This window comes from Indicator indicator, chromosome 14 (genome assembly GCF_027791375.1).
Source record: "Indicator indicator isolate 239-I01 chromosome 14, UM_Iind_1.1, whole genome shotgun sequence".
Lineage (NCBI taxonomy): Eukaryota > Metazoa > Chordata > Aves > Piciformes > Indicatoridae > Indicator > Indicator indicator.
Window position 1 is genome coordinate 24,153,793 of NC_072023.1, and position 17,013 is coordinate 24,170,805.

The 17,013-nt window shown below is 45.7% G+C and overlaps 1 protein-coding gene across 1 annotated transcript in view; it reads left to right on the forward strand.

Moving 5' to 3' along the window:
* Positions 1-10,966: 10,966 nt before the first annotated feature.
* The window catches only part of IQSEC3 (IQ motif and Sec7 domain ArfGEF 3), a 104,141-nt gene continuing 98,094 nt past the window's right edge, over positions 10,967-17,013 (forward strand). The window contains exon 1 of the mRNA XM_054386675.1: positions 10,967-11,460. Coding sequence (XP_054242650.1) covers positions 10,967-11,460 — 494 coding nt within the window. The remainder of the gene's footprint in view (positions 11,461-17,013) is intronic.

Consider the following 17,013-nt stretch of genomic DNA (forward strand, 5'->3'; position numbering starts at 1 on the left):
CAGTCAATAAGTAGTAATACATGTTTTAGCTTTTTCTTTGTTCCTGGGAGAAGACAAAGGGCTTAGAAAAAAACTCAAACACCCTCAGAACACACAAGTCTGGGGATTTTCCTACCACCTGGAGTGCAGGAAGGGGCAAGCTCGAATATTAAAGCTTCTTCCTTGAGAACTGGGCTGTATCTGTGCCATGTGGTGTGGCATCATGCTGTCATGATCCATGTGAGCATCCTGAGCAGGAGCTGCTGAGCAGGACAGTAATGGTGTAAGATTCCCTTCTGTCCTTGTCACCTTATTACTTCATCATGTGCTGGAGTGTGTCCAGAGAAGGGGGATGAAGCTGGTGAAAGACCTGCAGAACAAGCTGAGATTATTTAGTCTGGAGAAGAGGAGGCTGAGGGGAGGCCTTATAGCTTTCTATAGTTACCTGAAAGGAGGTTAAGTGAGGTCAGTGTGGGTCTCTTCTCCCAGGTAACCAGTGACAGAATGAGAGGAAATGGCCTCATGTTGCACCAGGGGAAGTTTAGTTTGGATATGAAGGGAAAATTCTTTACTGCAAGAGTGGTCAGGCACTGGAACATGCTGCTCAGTTTATGTCCTGTGAAACATGCAGAGTGTGTTACGTAAGAATTCCCACTGCTGCTACAACCTCAGCCTCCCATTTTCCAGAAGCTCGGGGCTATACACCCATCACCTGCATGATGCACTAGTGCCAGGTTTGCATTAAGAAAAAAAGGGGTTTTATTTAGCTCCTCCTGAAAATTAACTTTGGTTTGCTTTTTAAACTGAGTGGCTTCAATCTGTAGCCATCAGTGTCAAAGAGCAAGTACTCTGTCACATTGTTTGATGACATAAAAGCTCATGCCCTATCAACAAAGCTGAAAGACTGGCAGAAGGAGGTAAATAGTTACTGCAGGATGATGCTGTGGCTAGACAGATTTTTGTGCTTGGATTGAACCTACTGCTTTCAAAATGAAGCCTCATGTACCTGCTTGCCTGGAGCAGCTTACAGGATTGGGGTCAGAACTGCAGCTACCAGAGGAAGGCTCTCCCTCGACCTTGCCTCCATTTTTTTCTTACTGTCGTCATGCTTACATTATCTCTAGCAGCACTAATGCAGCCTGATCTCTCTAAAGTATGTCCTACTAGTAGAAGCAGGAGGAAAAATGTTTCTGTGCTCTCTGTTTCTTTGTCCTCTCCTTCTTTTTTCTTTATAAAAAAAATGGTTAGGTATGTTGACCTCTGCAAGAGTGCCAGATTTATTTTGGCAGATCTGGCTGCTAATTCCTGTCTACTAGGACTGAGAGACATGATCTGAATTTGAGATGTGTCTCTATTAATAACCTGTTTGTTCTCTCATAAATATTTGTGAATTGCTTATCTGACACAGATGACATGTTTATTATTACCAATATGCTTGCTGGTTGTGATTCCATTGGTCTCTATTATTTTGGCCTGTTTTTACTTCTCTGTAGGCAGCTCATGCTGGTTTATATATTCTGTCACAGTTGGTTGTGTTTTGCCTTTTGTGCTGATCTCTGTAAAAAAGACAGCAGATAAAAAGTTAAAAACAATGAGGATGTTTCCAAAGTCATCACTCTACCACATCCATCCAGCAGAAATTCAAATGTTTATGAAAACCTGAACAGATGGGAAGCTTTTAAACAAATCATGGTATCAGCAAATAGCTCTGGCTGTTTTAGGATCCAGGTCTGAAGCTAAGACAGAGGCAGTGGAAGGACTGAGGGTGTCTCTTGACCAGGTCCCAGGTACTTCTGTGCTCCTTCCTGGTGACAGCTTTGGAAGGAAGACTGTTTGCTCATGTGGCCTTGATCCCTTGTTCATGTTTGTGGTACTGTCCTTGTTCCTCAGCAGTGCACAGCAAGAGTGTTAGGTAAGTGTAGCTGAAGCAAAGGTTTGATGCTCCCTGCTACAGGGTGATGTGAATGCTAAAACATTCAGACAGATTCAAGGTGAGAGCAGACAGGCTGATAAAAGAGAAAACTGCTGAGGGTTTTGTTAAATGCCATGGTATCACCTCTGGCTCAGGAAATCTGGTTGGAAGCACATTTTAGGAAAGAACACATTGTGCTGGGTCCTCTGTCCTTCTCTTTCCTAGGCATCTGATTTTTGTTATCTTTATGCTTTTAAAGTTTTACACAGTGGACTTCAACCTAACTTTTAAGTTCTGAGTCTTCCTTTTGACCACACTCAGGATGTCTTCATAACAAATAGTTTACTGAGAAGCACTTCATATACCTCCTGCCCTCATACCTTTCTGCCTCCTTTACTTCTCTTCCACAACTTCCACATCAGCCTTGCCAGCAGAGCAAACCCCAGCCTCCCCTTGCCTCACTTCTGCCCACTTCAGCAACTCAGAGGCTGTGCATCTTCAGTGCCCTGACCCATTTTGATTCTGATCAGTCTCCCTATGTTTCATGCTTTCCAATTCACATTGGTTTTCTCTCCCCAACATTCAGCCATGATCCCTGCTTCCAGCTCCTGAGACCTCCCTTCAGGGACATCACCCCTAATCCTTTGGCATTTCTTCCATCTGAGCCAGGTGAGTGCTGTAGAGGGAAGGAGTAACTGAACTGTCATCTCTGCACAGGATGGAAGGAAAGCAGTGCTGCTGTGAGCATCTGGAAATTAGTTTCTTTTTTTTCCCCTTTTACAAATGAGTGTGGTATTGTTTGAGAAGATGCTTCTATTCACTATCTGAAATGGTTTGCTAGGCTGCTTTTACCTGTGAAATGGGGAGGGTAAGGTAGCCAGCAAATCAGTGGGGAGTTTCTCTCTGGCCAAGTTAAATATTGTAAAGTTTTAGCTGCCTGCCTTGTCACTAGTTGGCTCCAACCGTTGCCAAAATCCATCAGTTGTGAAGAAATTCATGAGATAAAATGGCTTGCACCCAGAGCTTAACCTTATGCAAAGCTAATTTGTGCCACACGAACACTAGACCTGTGATCTGCCACCATTTGACCTATCACCTCTTTACTTCTGTGCTTCCCAAAACACAGTGACCTTTTGTGTCCTTTGCAAGAGGTAGTGTAGACAGAGGTCCTACTGTATGGTAAGGTGCAGCTATATGAATGGTGGTAGCTGTTTGAAGCAATTCTGCTGTGTTCTTCAGAGTCTGGAGTGAGTTCTGTTGGGTTTGAGTCACAGGATCCTTTTTGCATCTTCATCTGCCCTTGAAACACTTTCAGACACCAAAATACAACACAGAAATATTTATCACAAGTCAGCATATCTGAGCACAATAGATCCTGTCTGTAAGCAGATTGGAAGGCAAAAGTTTACCTGCCTCCATAAATTATGAACAACAAGAGATAGGAACATATCTGAGCAGTGACCTCTTCAGCAAACATCTGGCTTGCCTTTAGTTGACTCATGCTGTTGATCAGCAAGTCTGAAGGATTCCCTCAAAAGCAAAAAGCACCCCAACCCTCACATTTCCTAAACCCTGCATAATGTAAAGTGTTCAGTCTCATTAGCTTGCTAAAAATAATACCATCAGGTGATCTGATCAGTCACTTTCAAGGAGAGAAAAGCTTTAGGACTTACAAGAGCTCTTTAGCAGAGGATGGCATAAATACTCATGGCTATAAAGTAAATAGGATAAATTCAAATGCAAAATCCATTCCAGCTTGTCAGTGCCAAGTCCAATGACACAGATTAACTGCAGCTACAAAGTACCAAGGAATGAGACAAATGCTCTACCTTTCACTATCTTCACAGTGGTTCCAGAGACATGTCTGGAAATATGGCTTTCCTAAACTCATGGTTCAGATTCAGTAGCTGCATGAGATTCTGTGGCATGCAGCACAGCAGGCCAGATGTGTTATTGATTTCTCCTGGCTTTAATTTCCCTGAGAAGTCAGCATCTTCTTACCCCTGTTACATAATGGGAGCACAAACCAAACAAACCACTCTGCCAAGGTGAAACAGGATGCCACGTGGGGTCTGTGGTCAGAAGATGTTGGAGTCTATAGCAGTGAGTAAAAGTAAGGAGTTCTCTGGCATCTGCTACTTCAGCACCTAAAAGACAGCTGGCGTGGTCTGCAGTCTTACCTACACTCCTTAAACTGAAATCTCCATCAAGGTGAACTGTCTCCTGTTGGGGCTGTGGAGTTGTTAATTCACACTGATACCACAAAGGGGAAAGGATCTTGTTCTATACATCACACAGAGCTGAGATGTGGCAAGGACAAGCAGCTCCCTTTCTTTCAGTGATTGGTTTTGTGTTTTTTTTTTTCTCTTCAGTGGAACACAGCTAAGCTGACATAGAAATATTTTGTAACAGCTGCTCACTAGAAAAAGAGTATCTAGTGGCCTTGAAATGTAGACTGTTCACACATGGCTTTTGTTTTCCTGGCGGTACTTGATCTCTGCCACTGCAGGAAAAGCTTCCACTTGGATATGAGTTTAGAATTAACATCATTCCATTTCTCCTGGTATTTTTTTTAACTCTTTTTTTTCCTGTGTACCTTTTGCAAGGTCACATCACAAAACCTTGTCCCATCTGAAACCCTCCATGTAATTCAGTAGGACTAATCAGGTAGGAGTTGGAGAATCAAGCTCTTATTATTTTTTGGTTTTCATTTTACTGTAGAATTTACAAAAGGCTGAGGAACTGTGAGTTCAAACAAAAACCTGACTGACGCTGAAGAAAACATCTCATAGAGAGCTCTTGCTCTCTAGAATTAATCAATTAAGAGGCCAAAGCTTAATTCCATGAAAAAGACAGGACATAATGTAACACAATGGTAAAAGGGAAACCATTTTCTAAAGAGGGACCTGGATTCAGTTCAAATACATTCAAGATTTTAAAATGTGTCAAAACTACACATCTGAGCTAAGGCAACAATACACAACTGGTACCTTTTCTTGATAGGAAGCTGTTCTAAAATATTTATATGTCAGCTTAGCTGTGTTCCACTGAAGAGAACAAAAAACCACCAAGCGCTGAGAGAAACCGAAGTATTTGTCCTTACCACATCTCAGCTCTTTATACTTGATTCATAGAACAAAATACCCTTTGCTTCTGATTTTGTGATATCAGTAAGAATTAAAAATTCAACAGTCCCAACAGAGGAGAGAGAGAGAGCTCACCTTGATGGAGTTTTCAGTTTAATAAACACAAGTAGGACTGCATACCATGCCTGTCTTTTAGGTGTTGAAGCAGAAGATGCTTGTCTGAAGCAAAGGAAGCACTGCTGTTGACTCCAATGCTTTCTATATCACAGACCCTCAGTGCATCCTGTGTGACTTTCCTTGTTCTTAACTTCATTTTACCTATCTGTTTAACAGGTGTAAGCAGGGAGTGACTTGGCTTCCACTCAGAATGGTGAAACATCTCTCACTTATCTGAATAGTTTTGGATGAGGCCTCAAGCGCAAGAAGTCTCTAGTGAAAGAAACCTTCAGGAATGCAGATTTTTTCCCCCCTGTTCATGCGTTATGGATGAGTACATTGTGATTGTCTTGATTCTATCCTCTATTTTGAAATTATTCAGCTAATTCCTGCAGAAGTTTGCTGGGGTTTTGGGCGTTTTTGTTTGTTTGTTTTGTTTGCAAGCAGTTTGGAGGAATTCTACTCAAGTAGCTGCTAACTTCCAGGTGGGGCTACAAACCCCCTGTCTGGAAGGTGGCAACACAAGACCCTGATTCCATTATCTCATCTCTCCTATCTTTTTCTCTAATGCTTTTCCATATGATGTATGTTATGCTTCCTTGTGCACATGTCTTAAGAACTGTATGAGAATGGGTCTGGTGGGGAACACTGGCTGCAGGGATTTCACCTGACATTCTGCCATGGTTTTGAGAGACAGGAAGGATAGAAAATGCTGGGCTAATGAAGGTGCATTTGCTTGAATACTAAGGACTTGACCTTGAACACTAACAACTGCTGTGTCCAGGTGCTCCTAAAAGAGGAAAGTAGAAATACATGTCTTATAAAAGTATATAAAAAAACTTATCATAAGCTCCCAAGCTTATGGTAATAAGGCCATAAAATCATAGCAGGGAAACTAAGCTATGTGCCCTGCAGCTCAAACTGGCAGCACTTTGGATGCTGAATTACCAGAGGAAAGTTGTTACCTTGTAAGGCCTGGATAAAGAAGGTGGAGGAGAATAGAGTCAAATGCAAGAAATGGGAAGAAGACTGCCTGGGTTTGCTGTGAGAAGCCCCTGACCAGGAGTCCTGGCTCACTAGAGAGGTCTCTGATGACTAGAAACTGGCCAGTGTGATGCCCAACCACAAGAAGGGCTGGAAGGAGGAATCAGGAAGTTCCAGGCCTGTCAGCCTGACCTCAGTGCCAGACAAGAACAGGTCATCTTAAGGGCAATCACAGTGCACCTGCAGGACAGCCAAGGGATGGGCAGGATGGCCCAGCCAACATGGATTTAGGAAGGGCAGGTCCTGCCTGACCAACCTGATCTCCTTCTATGCTCAGGTGACCACCTGGTGGATGTGGGGCAGGCTGTGGATGTACTCTGCCTGGACTTCAGCAAAGCCTTTGACACCATTCCCCACAGCAAACTCCTGGCCAAGCTGTCAGCCTGTGGCTTGGACAGCAGCACTCTGCACTGGGTTAGGAACTGGCTGGAGGGCAGAGCCCAGAGAGTGGTGGTGAATGGTGCCACATCCAGCTGGCAGCCTGTCACTAGTGGTGTCCCCCAGGGATCAGTTCTGGGCCCAATCCTGTTCAATATCTTTATTGATGATCTGGATGAGGGGATTGAGTCCATCATTAGTAAATCTGCAGACAACACCAAGTTGGGAGCAGGTGTTGAGCTGTTAGAGGGTAGAGGGCTCTGCAGAGGGACCTTGCCAGGGTGGATAGATGGGCAGAGTCCAAGGGCATGAGGTTTAACACATCTAAGTGGCAGGTTCTACACATTGGCCATAACAACCCCATGCAGTGCTATAGGCTGGGGTCAGAGTGGCTGGAGAGCAGCCAGGCAGAAAGGGACCTGGGGGTACTGGTGGACAGCAGCTGAACAGGAGCCAGCAGTGTGCCCAGGTGGCCAAGAAGGCCAATGGCATCCTGGCCTGCATCAGGAAGAGGAGCAAGGAAGTCATTCTGCCCCTTTTCTGAGCTCTGGTTAGGCCACACCTTGAGTCTCATGTCCAGTTCTGGGCCCCTCAATTCAGGAAAGATGTTGAGATGCTGGAACGTGTCCAGAGAAGGGCAACGAGGCTGGGGAGGGGTCTGGGACACAGCCCTGTGAGGAGAGGCTGAGGGAGCTGGGGGTGTTTAGCCTGGAGAAGAGGAGGCTCAGGGGAGACCTCATTGCTCTCTACAACTACCTGAAAGGAGGTTGTAGACAGGTGGGGTTGGTCTCTTCTCCCAGGCAACCAGGGATGATGTTTGGAAGAAATTCTTCACAGAAAGAGTGATTTGCATTGGGATGGGCTGCCCAGGGAGGTGGTGGAGTCACCGTCCCTGGAAGTGTTTAAAAGCAGACTGGATGAGGCACTTGATGGTGTGGTTTAGTTGATTAGATGGTGCTGGGTCATAAGTTGGACTTGATGATCTCAAAGGTCTTTTCCAACCTGGCTGACTTTGTGATTCTATGAGGAGTTGTAACAGAGAGCAGGGAAATGAGAAATGCCTTGAAATGAATTTCAAACATGTGAAGTCTCTGCCTGTTACTGAGCTGGAGTGACTGGCCTGCAACAAGTTTCAGTGAGTAAAGTGGGATTAGGACCTCTCAGAAAATGTGACAAGAACATTCTGTGGTAAAATATTTTCTGCAGATGAAGCACCTGAAGATATGACTACCTTCCCTATTAGTATGCCCTTATTTATGGATTTACTTTCCTCTGACTGAATTACAGAGATAAATAAATATAAAATTAAACCATGTACTATTAGACCTTTTCATTAAATCCTGGGGCTTGACTAATTTGTATTGTGCTTTGGTTTTATAATGCATGCTTATTTTAATTAGTACTTCTGCACTTTACTTGTATTTGTCTGCAATGCCCAAGCACCTTGCTAAGTGGATAAGCGAAGCACTTTATTCCATAAGGGTGTAATTAATCCATTTTTATTCGTTGTTATTTTTTTTCTGGAATGGACTGAGAAGAATCAGGATTTTGAAAAATACAATACCAACAAATTATGACAAAAAGAATTTCAGCAGAATTCATACTTTCCTTATCTTCACCATTGTTTCCCTCTAGATATCATCTCTCCTAAAGAGAGAAGCAGCAGCAGCATTTAATGACCAGAGGACAGGGCTAAATGTGAAAGATGTCTGAAATCAGAGAACTGTCCCCTTGGCTTCCTGCATGGCCTCAGACAAGTCATTTAACCACTCTGTGTCCTTATTTCCCTGTTTCTGATGGCTACAGTCCTAACATTCACTAATGTGCAGAGATGTGCCAATGATGTATGCTAAGTACAAAGGTGGACAGTGATGGCTGGATAGAAGAGGAGGCACCTCCTAGCTCTGCAGGATTCCTGTTTACCAAGCAAAAAAAGACTTTCAGTCTCTTCTCATAACCTTGCAGACTCCTCCTGAACGAACACCCTAACTTCACTGACTCATTATTGTGAGGGATTATGCAACTTTTACCTCTAGAAGTTTTGCAAAGAGATGCCTGCATAGTCTTTCATGTTAGGCACAGAAGCATTATGCTGCGTTTTCCTTTGGCTCATGTTCCCTGTAGAAACCTGGAAGGTCAGGGCTACTCTTACTACTTCTGTCTGCCAGTCACCACAGCCACACAGAAAACTTTCTGATTCTCCTAGGCTGTCTGTAAGCCTACCTTTCTGATCCATGGCTGTAAGTCTCTTACTAATTAATGACAAAGCATAAACTAGGCTACTAAAGCTGGTCAAACAAAGTAAAGGTGCAGAAACAGTGAATGAAGGAACTCCCCGGAATAAAAGTCATGTCTTCTGATAGGCCTTTAAGCACCTTGACACTAGGCTTCCCAGCTCTTTGCCACATCCTCAATCATGTAAAGCAGGATGGCTTTTTCTTTGTAGTTAGTATTCCCTTCAGAATACATGCCACCACCTGCCTGACCTGGATAGCATAGTACAGTGTCTGTGACCCTTATTCCTTCATTGATGACCTGTACAGGGAAGTGATGTCCACTGCAAAGACAGAACTCTGTATAAGGCTTGTCTTAAAATAGCCAGGGCTTTGTGTGTGTGTGCAGGCACACCTGTGAGCCATGGCCACCCCTGGCTCTTTCCCAGAGCATATTCATGCCAAAGACATGTTAATTCCATTGGTGTCCCTGGGCTCTGCTCCTGAGGCAAGACTAAAATGATGCTGTCTCCTCTCTCTGAAAGGAGACAGCATGCCAGCACAATTTCCCACTCGCTCACTTCCACTCTTCCCAAAGTATAACTTAGGTCTTTCTGTGTGTACCTTTTTTTCACATGCCCCTCTAACCATCTCTCTCCTCTTGCTACATAATGCCAGTTCCTGCTCAGTCAATCTCCCGGCACAAGACATTGATGACACACTAGGCAATTAGCTGAAGGAAGGTCTCTTCTAAAACTTCTCAGTCAAGTAAGTGTGGAGGTTTTGACTGCTTTGGCTCCTAGGAATTCACACCAGGGTCTTCCCAAAACACAAAAGGGGAACATATGGCAATGTTTCACAATCCCCCAAAGCCACCTCTAAGTGCTTGAAGGAGAGCTGTGAATAGCAGTTCTTTTTTAGGGGGAGACTGTGAACAGCTTCTAATCCTGGTGATCCTGCTTGCAGTAGTTTACATTCCCAGGGATATCCGTAAAGAGGAAAGTCTGGAAACAGACCTTTCAGCTGAAAGGGGAAACTAAGATTCTCCTTTACATTGCTCAGCTACTCCAGGAAATTCTTGCCATGGTACAGGTTTTGCTGATCTCAAAAGGCAACACAAGAGTGATTGTACACTCAGAATCACCTACCTAAAGCCAGCTGGGTTTTGTTCTGTGGCCTTACACCTTTTGTACGCTCAGATAAATCTACTGACAAGCTTGCCTAAAACCAGCTCTGACAGCTCCTTGCACGTCCTGGCTTTTCAGCACCCACAGTGATTCAAAAGGACATTGCTTTTTCAACCCTCTATGGAAATCATCAAAGTTGTTCATGGCTCTATACAGAAGATCCTGAAAGTAAGTTCATCACATTAACCAGGTTACTTATTGACAGATACAATAGTGAGCACACACAGTTTGTCAGAACCAAGTGGTGAGTTTGTGACTCTTAACGCGGTGGCTGAAGAAGGGCAAGGGAAGGCATTTCTTGATCGATGAAGAAAACCTGCATAGAGTGCAACAGCAAAGTCCCTGTCTGTCCCTCCTGTGGTATTACATCGACAGCCCCCACAGGACCCAGCTGCCAAGAGCTCCGTAGACGAGCACCCGCAGGCCTCGCCGGCGGTGCCCGTTCCCGCCTCTCGCCTCTCGCTCCCCTCAGCATCGGCCGCTCCGCAGCCACCCGAAGAGACAACACACGTGGCCACAACCGCGTCCGCGACTCGCTGAGACGTGGCGAGGGAACGCTAGGGGTCCGGCGTCTGGGCCCCGCTACGCCAGCTTGCCCCTCAGACACAGCAGCTCGAAGCCAGTCCCGGGACGAGACACCCCCTCCCGCTGCCCCGGCCCCCGATTCTCTCTGCCCCGACCCCTCCGGCGCCTGCGCGGCCGGGCCGGGGCGGGGCCTCTACACCGGACCCCGCCCCGCCCCCCCCCCTTCCCCTCCTCGCTCATCTGGACCAGGCTCACCGTGCGTGGCACGTGGGGCCAGAGGCAAGGCGCGCGAGACGCTTCGATCCCGCCTCCTTCCGGGAGCGCGCGCAGCGGGTGAGCGAGCGAGCGGCCGTCGGTCGCGCGGGTGCTTGCGTGTGTGTGTGTGTGCGCGCGCGCGCGAGGCAGCGAGGCACCTCCCCGCAGCCCGCGCCGCTCGCGGTGGAGCGCCAGCGGCCGGGCAGGGGTGCCCGGGCCGGCAGCCGGGGCATGGAGAGCCTGCTAGAGAACCCGGTGCGCGCCGTGCTCTACCTGAAGGAACTCACGGCCATCGTGCAGAACCAGCAGAGCCTCATCCACACCCAGCGCCAGCGCATCGACGAGCTGGAGCGGCGGCTGGACGAGCTGAGCACCGAGAACCGCAACCTCCGCGGCCAGCAGCCAGCCCCCGCCGAGCCGCCGGCGGCCCCCGCGCAGCTCCAGGGGCCCCCGCCCGAGCAGCTGCCACCGCCGCCGCCAGGGCAGCCAGACTCGCTTCAGCACCACGAACAGCTCCCGGCGCAGCAGCCGCCACCGGCGGCAGGCAAGCAGGCACCCGCGGGCCCTGGCGGCGGCGGCCGGGCTCCCGGCCACCAGCACCTTCCTCTACAGCCCCACCAGCACCCCCCGGAGAAGGACGGTAGGGAGAAGGGCTGCTGCGCCGCTCTGCTCCAGCACAAGACTACCCAGGCCATCGGCAAAGGCGTCCTGAGCCGGAGACCGGAGTGAGTGAGAATGGGGGAAGGAGCCGTGCAGGGGCGGCGGAGGGGGAAGAGAAGCGTAATGGGCTCTTTCCGGGCCCGGTTCCAGGAGGGAACTGGGTTATACCACCCTGCAGCCTGGCACGAAGAGAGGCAGTTTGTGGGTGGGTGGGGAATCCCTCCCTCGATGCATTCCCGGGGAGAGCAGGCAGAATGCGAAGAGGAGCCGGCATGCTGCTGCCAAGAGGCGTTTGTCTCCTAGCTCTCCGCTTTTATTGCTATGTACAAGTGTCCGTGGCCCGCTTGAACCCGTTCGGGCTGCTCGCCGGCCGTGCTCACACACAGCATCGTGCCCTCCTTGTCATAAATAAATAAGTCTTTGATCAAAGATGAGTGCGGTCTAGCCCAGGCAGGGAGAAGCTTTGCAAAGGACAGCAGCATTTTGGCATGTTAGCTGGTATCTGTAAAAAACAATAAAAGATAATCATCCCTGGAATGTGCTGGGATTTTCCAGCCCTCACCAGTGCAAGGAGTCTAGGGTATGCATTGTGTTGCTCATGATATATATACATTCGTAGAGATACAGGTGCTGTATATATGTTTGACATTTAGGATGCTTAGCACATTTGTGTGGAGGTTGTCTGGGTTTGGGGGTTTGGGTTTTTGGTTGGGTTTTGGGGTTTTTTTGGTTGGTTTGGGTTTGTTGTTGTTTTTTGTCCTTTTTTTTTTTTTTTTTTTGAGCTGATACTGATCCAGCTCTTCAAAGGGACAAAATCTTTTCAGTGAAGAAAGCATGACTACTAGTACTGAACACTGATAGTGGTCTATGTGCATGCATGTATAGTAAACAAGGGTGAGCATTCCAGGACTATAGGTGGTGGAAGAGGTTGCTGTGGAAGAGTCACATTTTCTTGGATTTTGTAGCCAGTCTATGCCATCAGTTCCCCAGCTGGTAATTACTACTGCACTCATTGTCCTTTGTTTAGGCACTTTGAAAGCAGGGGGATGTTTTTTTGGTTGAAAGCCAGAGTTAGTGAGGTCGGGAAGAGAAGGAGTGTAGTTTTTGATGTGGCTTCTTTTATGGAAGAAAGAAGCTAATGTAAATAACAAACCTAGATCAGAGTTTCTTTCCTAGGACAAACTCTGTTCTTTTGGTTATGGTAATGTCAAAGCAAATGTAAGCCATACTTTTAAAATACTGTGCTGTAAGACCTGATTTGACAGTCACAGCTTAGAGGAAGTGAATAGGCTACTCAGAGTGTTCATAGTTAGTAAGCATTTGCAAGACATGGCCCTCGTTCACCAGGAAATAGATGGAGTTTTAAAACAACATAGGGCCAGATCCTGAACTATTGCCAATTGGTATAAGACCTGAGTAATATTGTTTGAGTAGAAACCCACATAAAAATGCCTAATCAACCTTCTTGTGTTTTCAGTGGTGAATCCCTGGAGCGAAGGCTCTGTCAGGAATATCCTAGCAGCAAGGGCTTTCGTTTCTCCTGAACGGAGTTTCTAGCATAAGTCATCACACAGACTGGAGAATCCACTATGCGTAATTCCAAATACCTCTTTCTTATCTGAGGTTTTTTTTGCAGTGGGGTTTGATTATAATCTTTTTTCCTTCGTCCCAAAATGCAAAAAGAGAAGTGCATGAAGTGTTCAGCTGATCACCGGTGTAGCATACGATGATCTTTATGTTTTAGACAGACAGACAGATACTTAGATGGATGGAGCCTGTTTGTGGAACGTCAGAGCTGCTGCTGGGGATAACAAAAAAATCCCTGCAGTGTTCTTCACTCAGGAAGATTAAAATAGACTGCTTCTGTTTCTTTCTATAGCTTAGGCAAACCAAAATCATTGAATAGAAAAGGAAGTATGAGGGGTGCCAAACAGTCTACATCTCTCTCTCCTGCAGGTTCTTTATTCCCTCCTTTGACTATATGTACTGGATTTCATTCTGTCTTCTCTGTTAGAAGGAAATCAAAGAGATTGCAAAGACAACTTGGATGGAGGATGGTGAATCTTTCATCACCTATTGACAGCATGCCCAGCATCCCCTACAATCCAGCTGGCCAACCTGAGAGTTGTGGGGTTTTGTGTGACTGTGTACTTTAATACCTACACAGACTAGGTATCTGCACTCTCTTCTTTCTCCCCACATCTGAACATGTTTTTTCCTCTGTTACAAACCCTGAAATTCAATGTTATCTATGTATTTTTTTCTCTTAGCCAAGATCATTGGAACTGACTATTCACTATAGAAAATGTTCACTCTAAATGGAACAGAAATGATATTTTAGCATGTCAGGATGTGCTGGCTGAAAACAAGGGTTAAAGCAGCACCCAGGCAGTGCCTGGGAATGGAATTTCCTCTGCCTCTTGCAATACAGGAAATTCTGGCTAGCACATTTAAGGGTTTGGCTCATTTTCAGTCAGGATTGAGGTGTTTTTATCAGCCCGTCTCCCCCCAGGAAGTGACAACATGAGCTTTTGGTCACGCTAGGGCAGCCTTCTCTAAGGGGCTTGGAAATAAGAACAGCAGAAGCATCTCTATTATTTGAAAGAAAAGTTCAGTCTTATTTTCACTGTTCACTTGTATAAGAAAACTGTTAAGTTTTATTTTATAACACCCCCTCCTCTGACCCCCGCCTTTAAAAAAAAAGCCTATATTTTAAAAGAGAACAAAAATCCAAGCCCATCTCTAGAAAGGGAAGAATTCCTGAGTTATGCACTAATTGCTCCTGCATGTCCTTGTGTGAGAAACAGCATGCAGGACCACCTTACCTACCCAAGGAGAGGCAAGATTTTTGCAGAGGTCCTCAGCAAGAATTAGGCTGATTATTATTCCACAGCATCTGTCTCTTTCTACCTTAGGAGTCTATTGCATAAGCACCTCACAGCTTTAAAAAACAAAAAAATAAGGTCATTCTTCATGGAATGCTTTGCTTCAAAAATACAGGTTACCAAATCAGCATAGCTTAGACCACCCTCACAAGGCAGCTTCTTGGCTTAAGGGACCATCCCAAAGTCTTGTCAAATCCCACAAATACCAGTTTCCCTTCTCTTCTTCCCCAGGATGCTCCTTTCTTTGCCAGTACCTTTTTCAGTACCCTTTCTTAGGCATCAGGGAAATGCCACAGGGCTGAATTTAACAGGTTAAGTCTAAATAGCCCAAATCCTGCTGTTTTTTTTATCAGTGAAACTCTCAGCAGCAGCTGTGCCTATGGAAGGGCTGCAGATCCAGAGCCCATGCATTAGCTGGAAAGCTCACTTGGATAGGTACAATTCCAATAACAGCTAAGAACCCCTTGTGGTGCCTGCCATCGATGCCATTTACAAACAGTCCACATTCAAGTGATATTAAAGTCTTCTTTTAGCTGTGCCCCCAACAGTGAGAGCACGGCACAGAAATGGTATTTGTCTAGCATGACAGGAGGAATCTGAAGCACTGCCTTTGAATTATTAGCCTGTGTTTGCTCTATGAGGAATCTCCTCGTGCAAAACAAACTCCTACATCTCCTGGATGAAATTGTCTACAGCCATGTTTCCCAGAAGGCTTAAACTTTACTTAGATTTGCATTGGGCTGAAAACTAATTTTGATTTTTTTTTTAATTGGTTAGGATTTTGTTTCTTATCTTAGTAAAGAGGCAAGTTGGAGGAGATGATGTAAGAGCTACATATTTGTTGCTGTGGTCTGAGGCTGCTCACTGTTTTGGTTTAGTTTCCAAAGCTCAGTTATGTAACTTTAAAATGAAGATACTGCATATGCAGAGGTGCTGTTTTCCATAATTTTTCTTTTTAACTATGCATTAATGTTCTGTCCTATGGATTGTCTCCGGGGTAAAGGACATTAGACAAAATCCCACTGATATCAATGGATACTAACAATAACTGTAAATATTGTGGCTTGCTATTACCATACATAGCTATATTTGCACATTTCACCAGCACGCACAAAAAGAAACAAACCAAAAGAAGCCCAGGACACCTCTGACTTTCCTGTCTATCCCAAATACTCATTCCTTTCACATGAGGTGAAAGATTCTATGGTCCTGCTCTGCAGGAGGTTTGGACCCATAGATCTCCAGAGGTCCCTTCTAACCCCCAACATCCTGTGAACCTGTGATGTGCAGGAGGAATGCTACATTTGCCTTCTGCTTTGATTCTTTCAGATTCAGCTTTGTCCCAGCCTATTTCAGGGTTTAACTCTCTCAAGTTTTCACTCAGCAGCAATAGTTGCATTGGTGCTGCCCTGGGTTCTGCAAATCCCTGCCAGCAGTGTACTGTTCCAGCATCCAAAGTTATTTGGAGTGCTGTAAGCTGGTTTCGAATGACAGAAGTCTGTATTGGCATAGCTATGCTGACCCTAAAGCCCTGCTTAAGTGAATAAAGACCATAATGGGAGGAAAAAAGGAAGACTCTCTCTGACTACATCCCATTTAAAGATATATCCACACTGGTTCCGTTCACAGCCTAAGACATTGTGACATGAGCACACCTAGGTCCTATCTATACCAGGTCCTGTAAAATCCCAGGCAGAGGAAGGTGGAATTAAGAATTTGCAACAGTTTTAAAGAAATAACAGGTAATTAAGAGAAGGAAAAGGCCTCAATTTAAGAAGGGTTCAGGATGAAGTTCTAGGTATGAAATTGCTGAGTAAGGACAGCATGTGAGGAGTTCCTCCCACCTGAGTGTGATGCTGCATAAAATCCTGCAGTGCAGTGTCACGGCTGAAAATACTCTTGTGGAATATCTCACTGGTGGGATGAGAGCCTCTGGAAGAAATAGGAAGGGAGGAACCTGTGTGAAGTATTACCTAGAAGTTTTTTGGTCAGACACTGCCTGTGTATCTGTGCCCTGACCTGGTTAGAACAGCACCTGGAGTAACAAAGACTCATATTAATCCTCTAAGAAGAGAAGCCAAGGGCTGAGAGTAACAGGAAAGAAAAATTATGAATTTTTTTAGTGCTTAAAGGAGGAGGGGTGGAAAGACATTATTTTGTTTTTCTGATAAGGTGTTTTTGTGTCACCCAGCTTTGTGTTATGTTGCAGCCAGGCTGCTCTTCTCCAGTGCCCTTGGCACTTTGTGTTGGGCCGTTTGGTGTCAGTTCCCAGGCAGATCCAAGGTAGGTTCTGTGAGAGGACTTTGCGAGCGATGGGCTCACATAGCAATACTGTTCAACATTCAAAGAGTTAGTGCATGGCTGTTTGGAAGAGTTACAAATGAACAAATGTCCTCAATGAGTAGGGGTTAAAAACACTCTTGAACCTTTCTGCCAGGGACTCAGGACCAGGTGACTCTCAGGCTGGCTGTCCTGTTCCTTGCAGCACATACATTGTCGAAGGTGTCCTGAGATGGCAAGAAGAGAGCAATGCTTCCATGTCCTTCATAAATTGTCCTGTGTGGACATCATTTTAGGCATGGTTCATACAGGTTGTGTGCAGCAAGTAGCTACTTACATGAAGCACAGACTGTGCACGTTCCTACCTACACCATACTTAAAGTTGTTTGCACTTTTAGTCAGAATAAGCCAGAGAAATCAAGGCTTGGGCTGCTCTTCCATTCCTCAGATGGT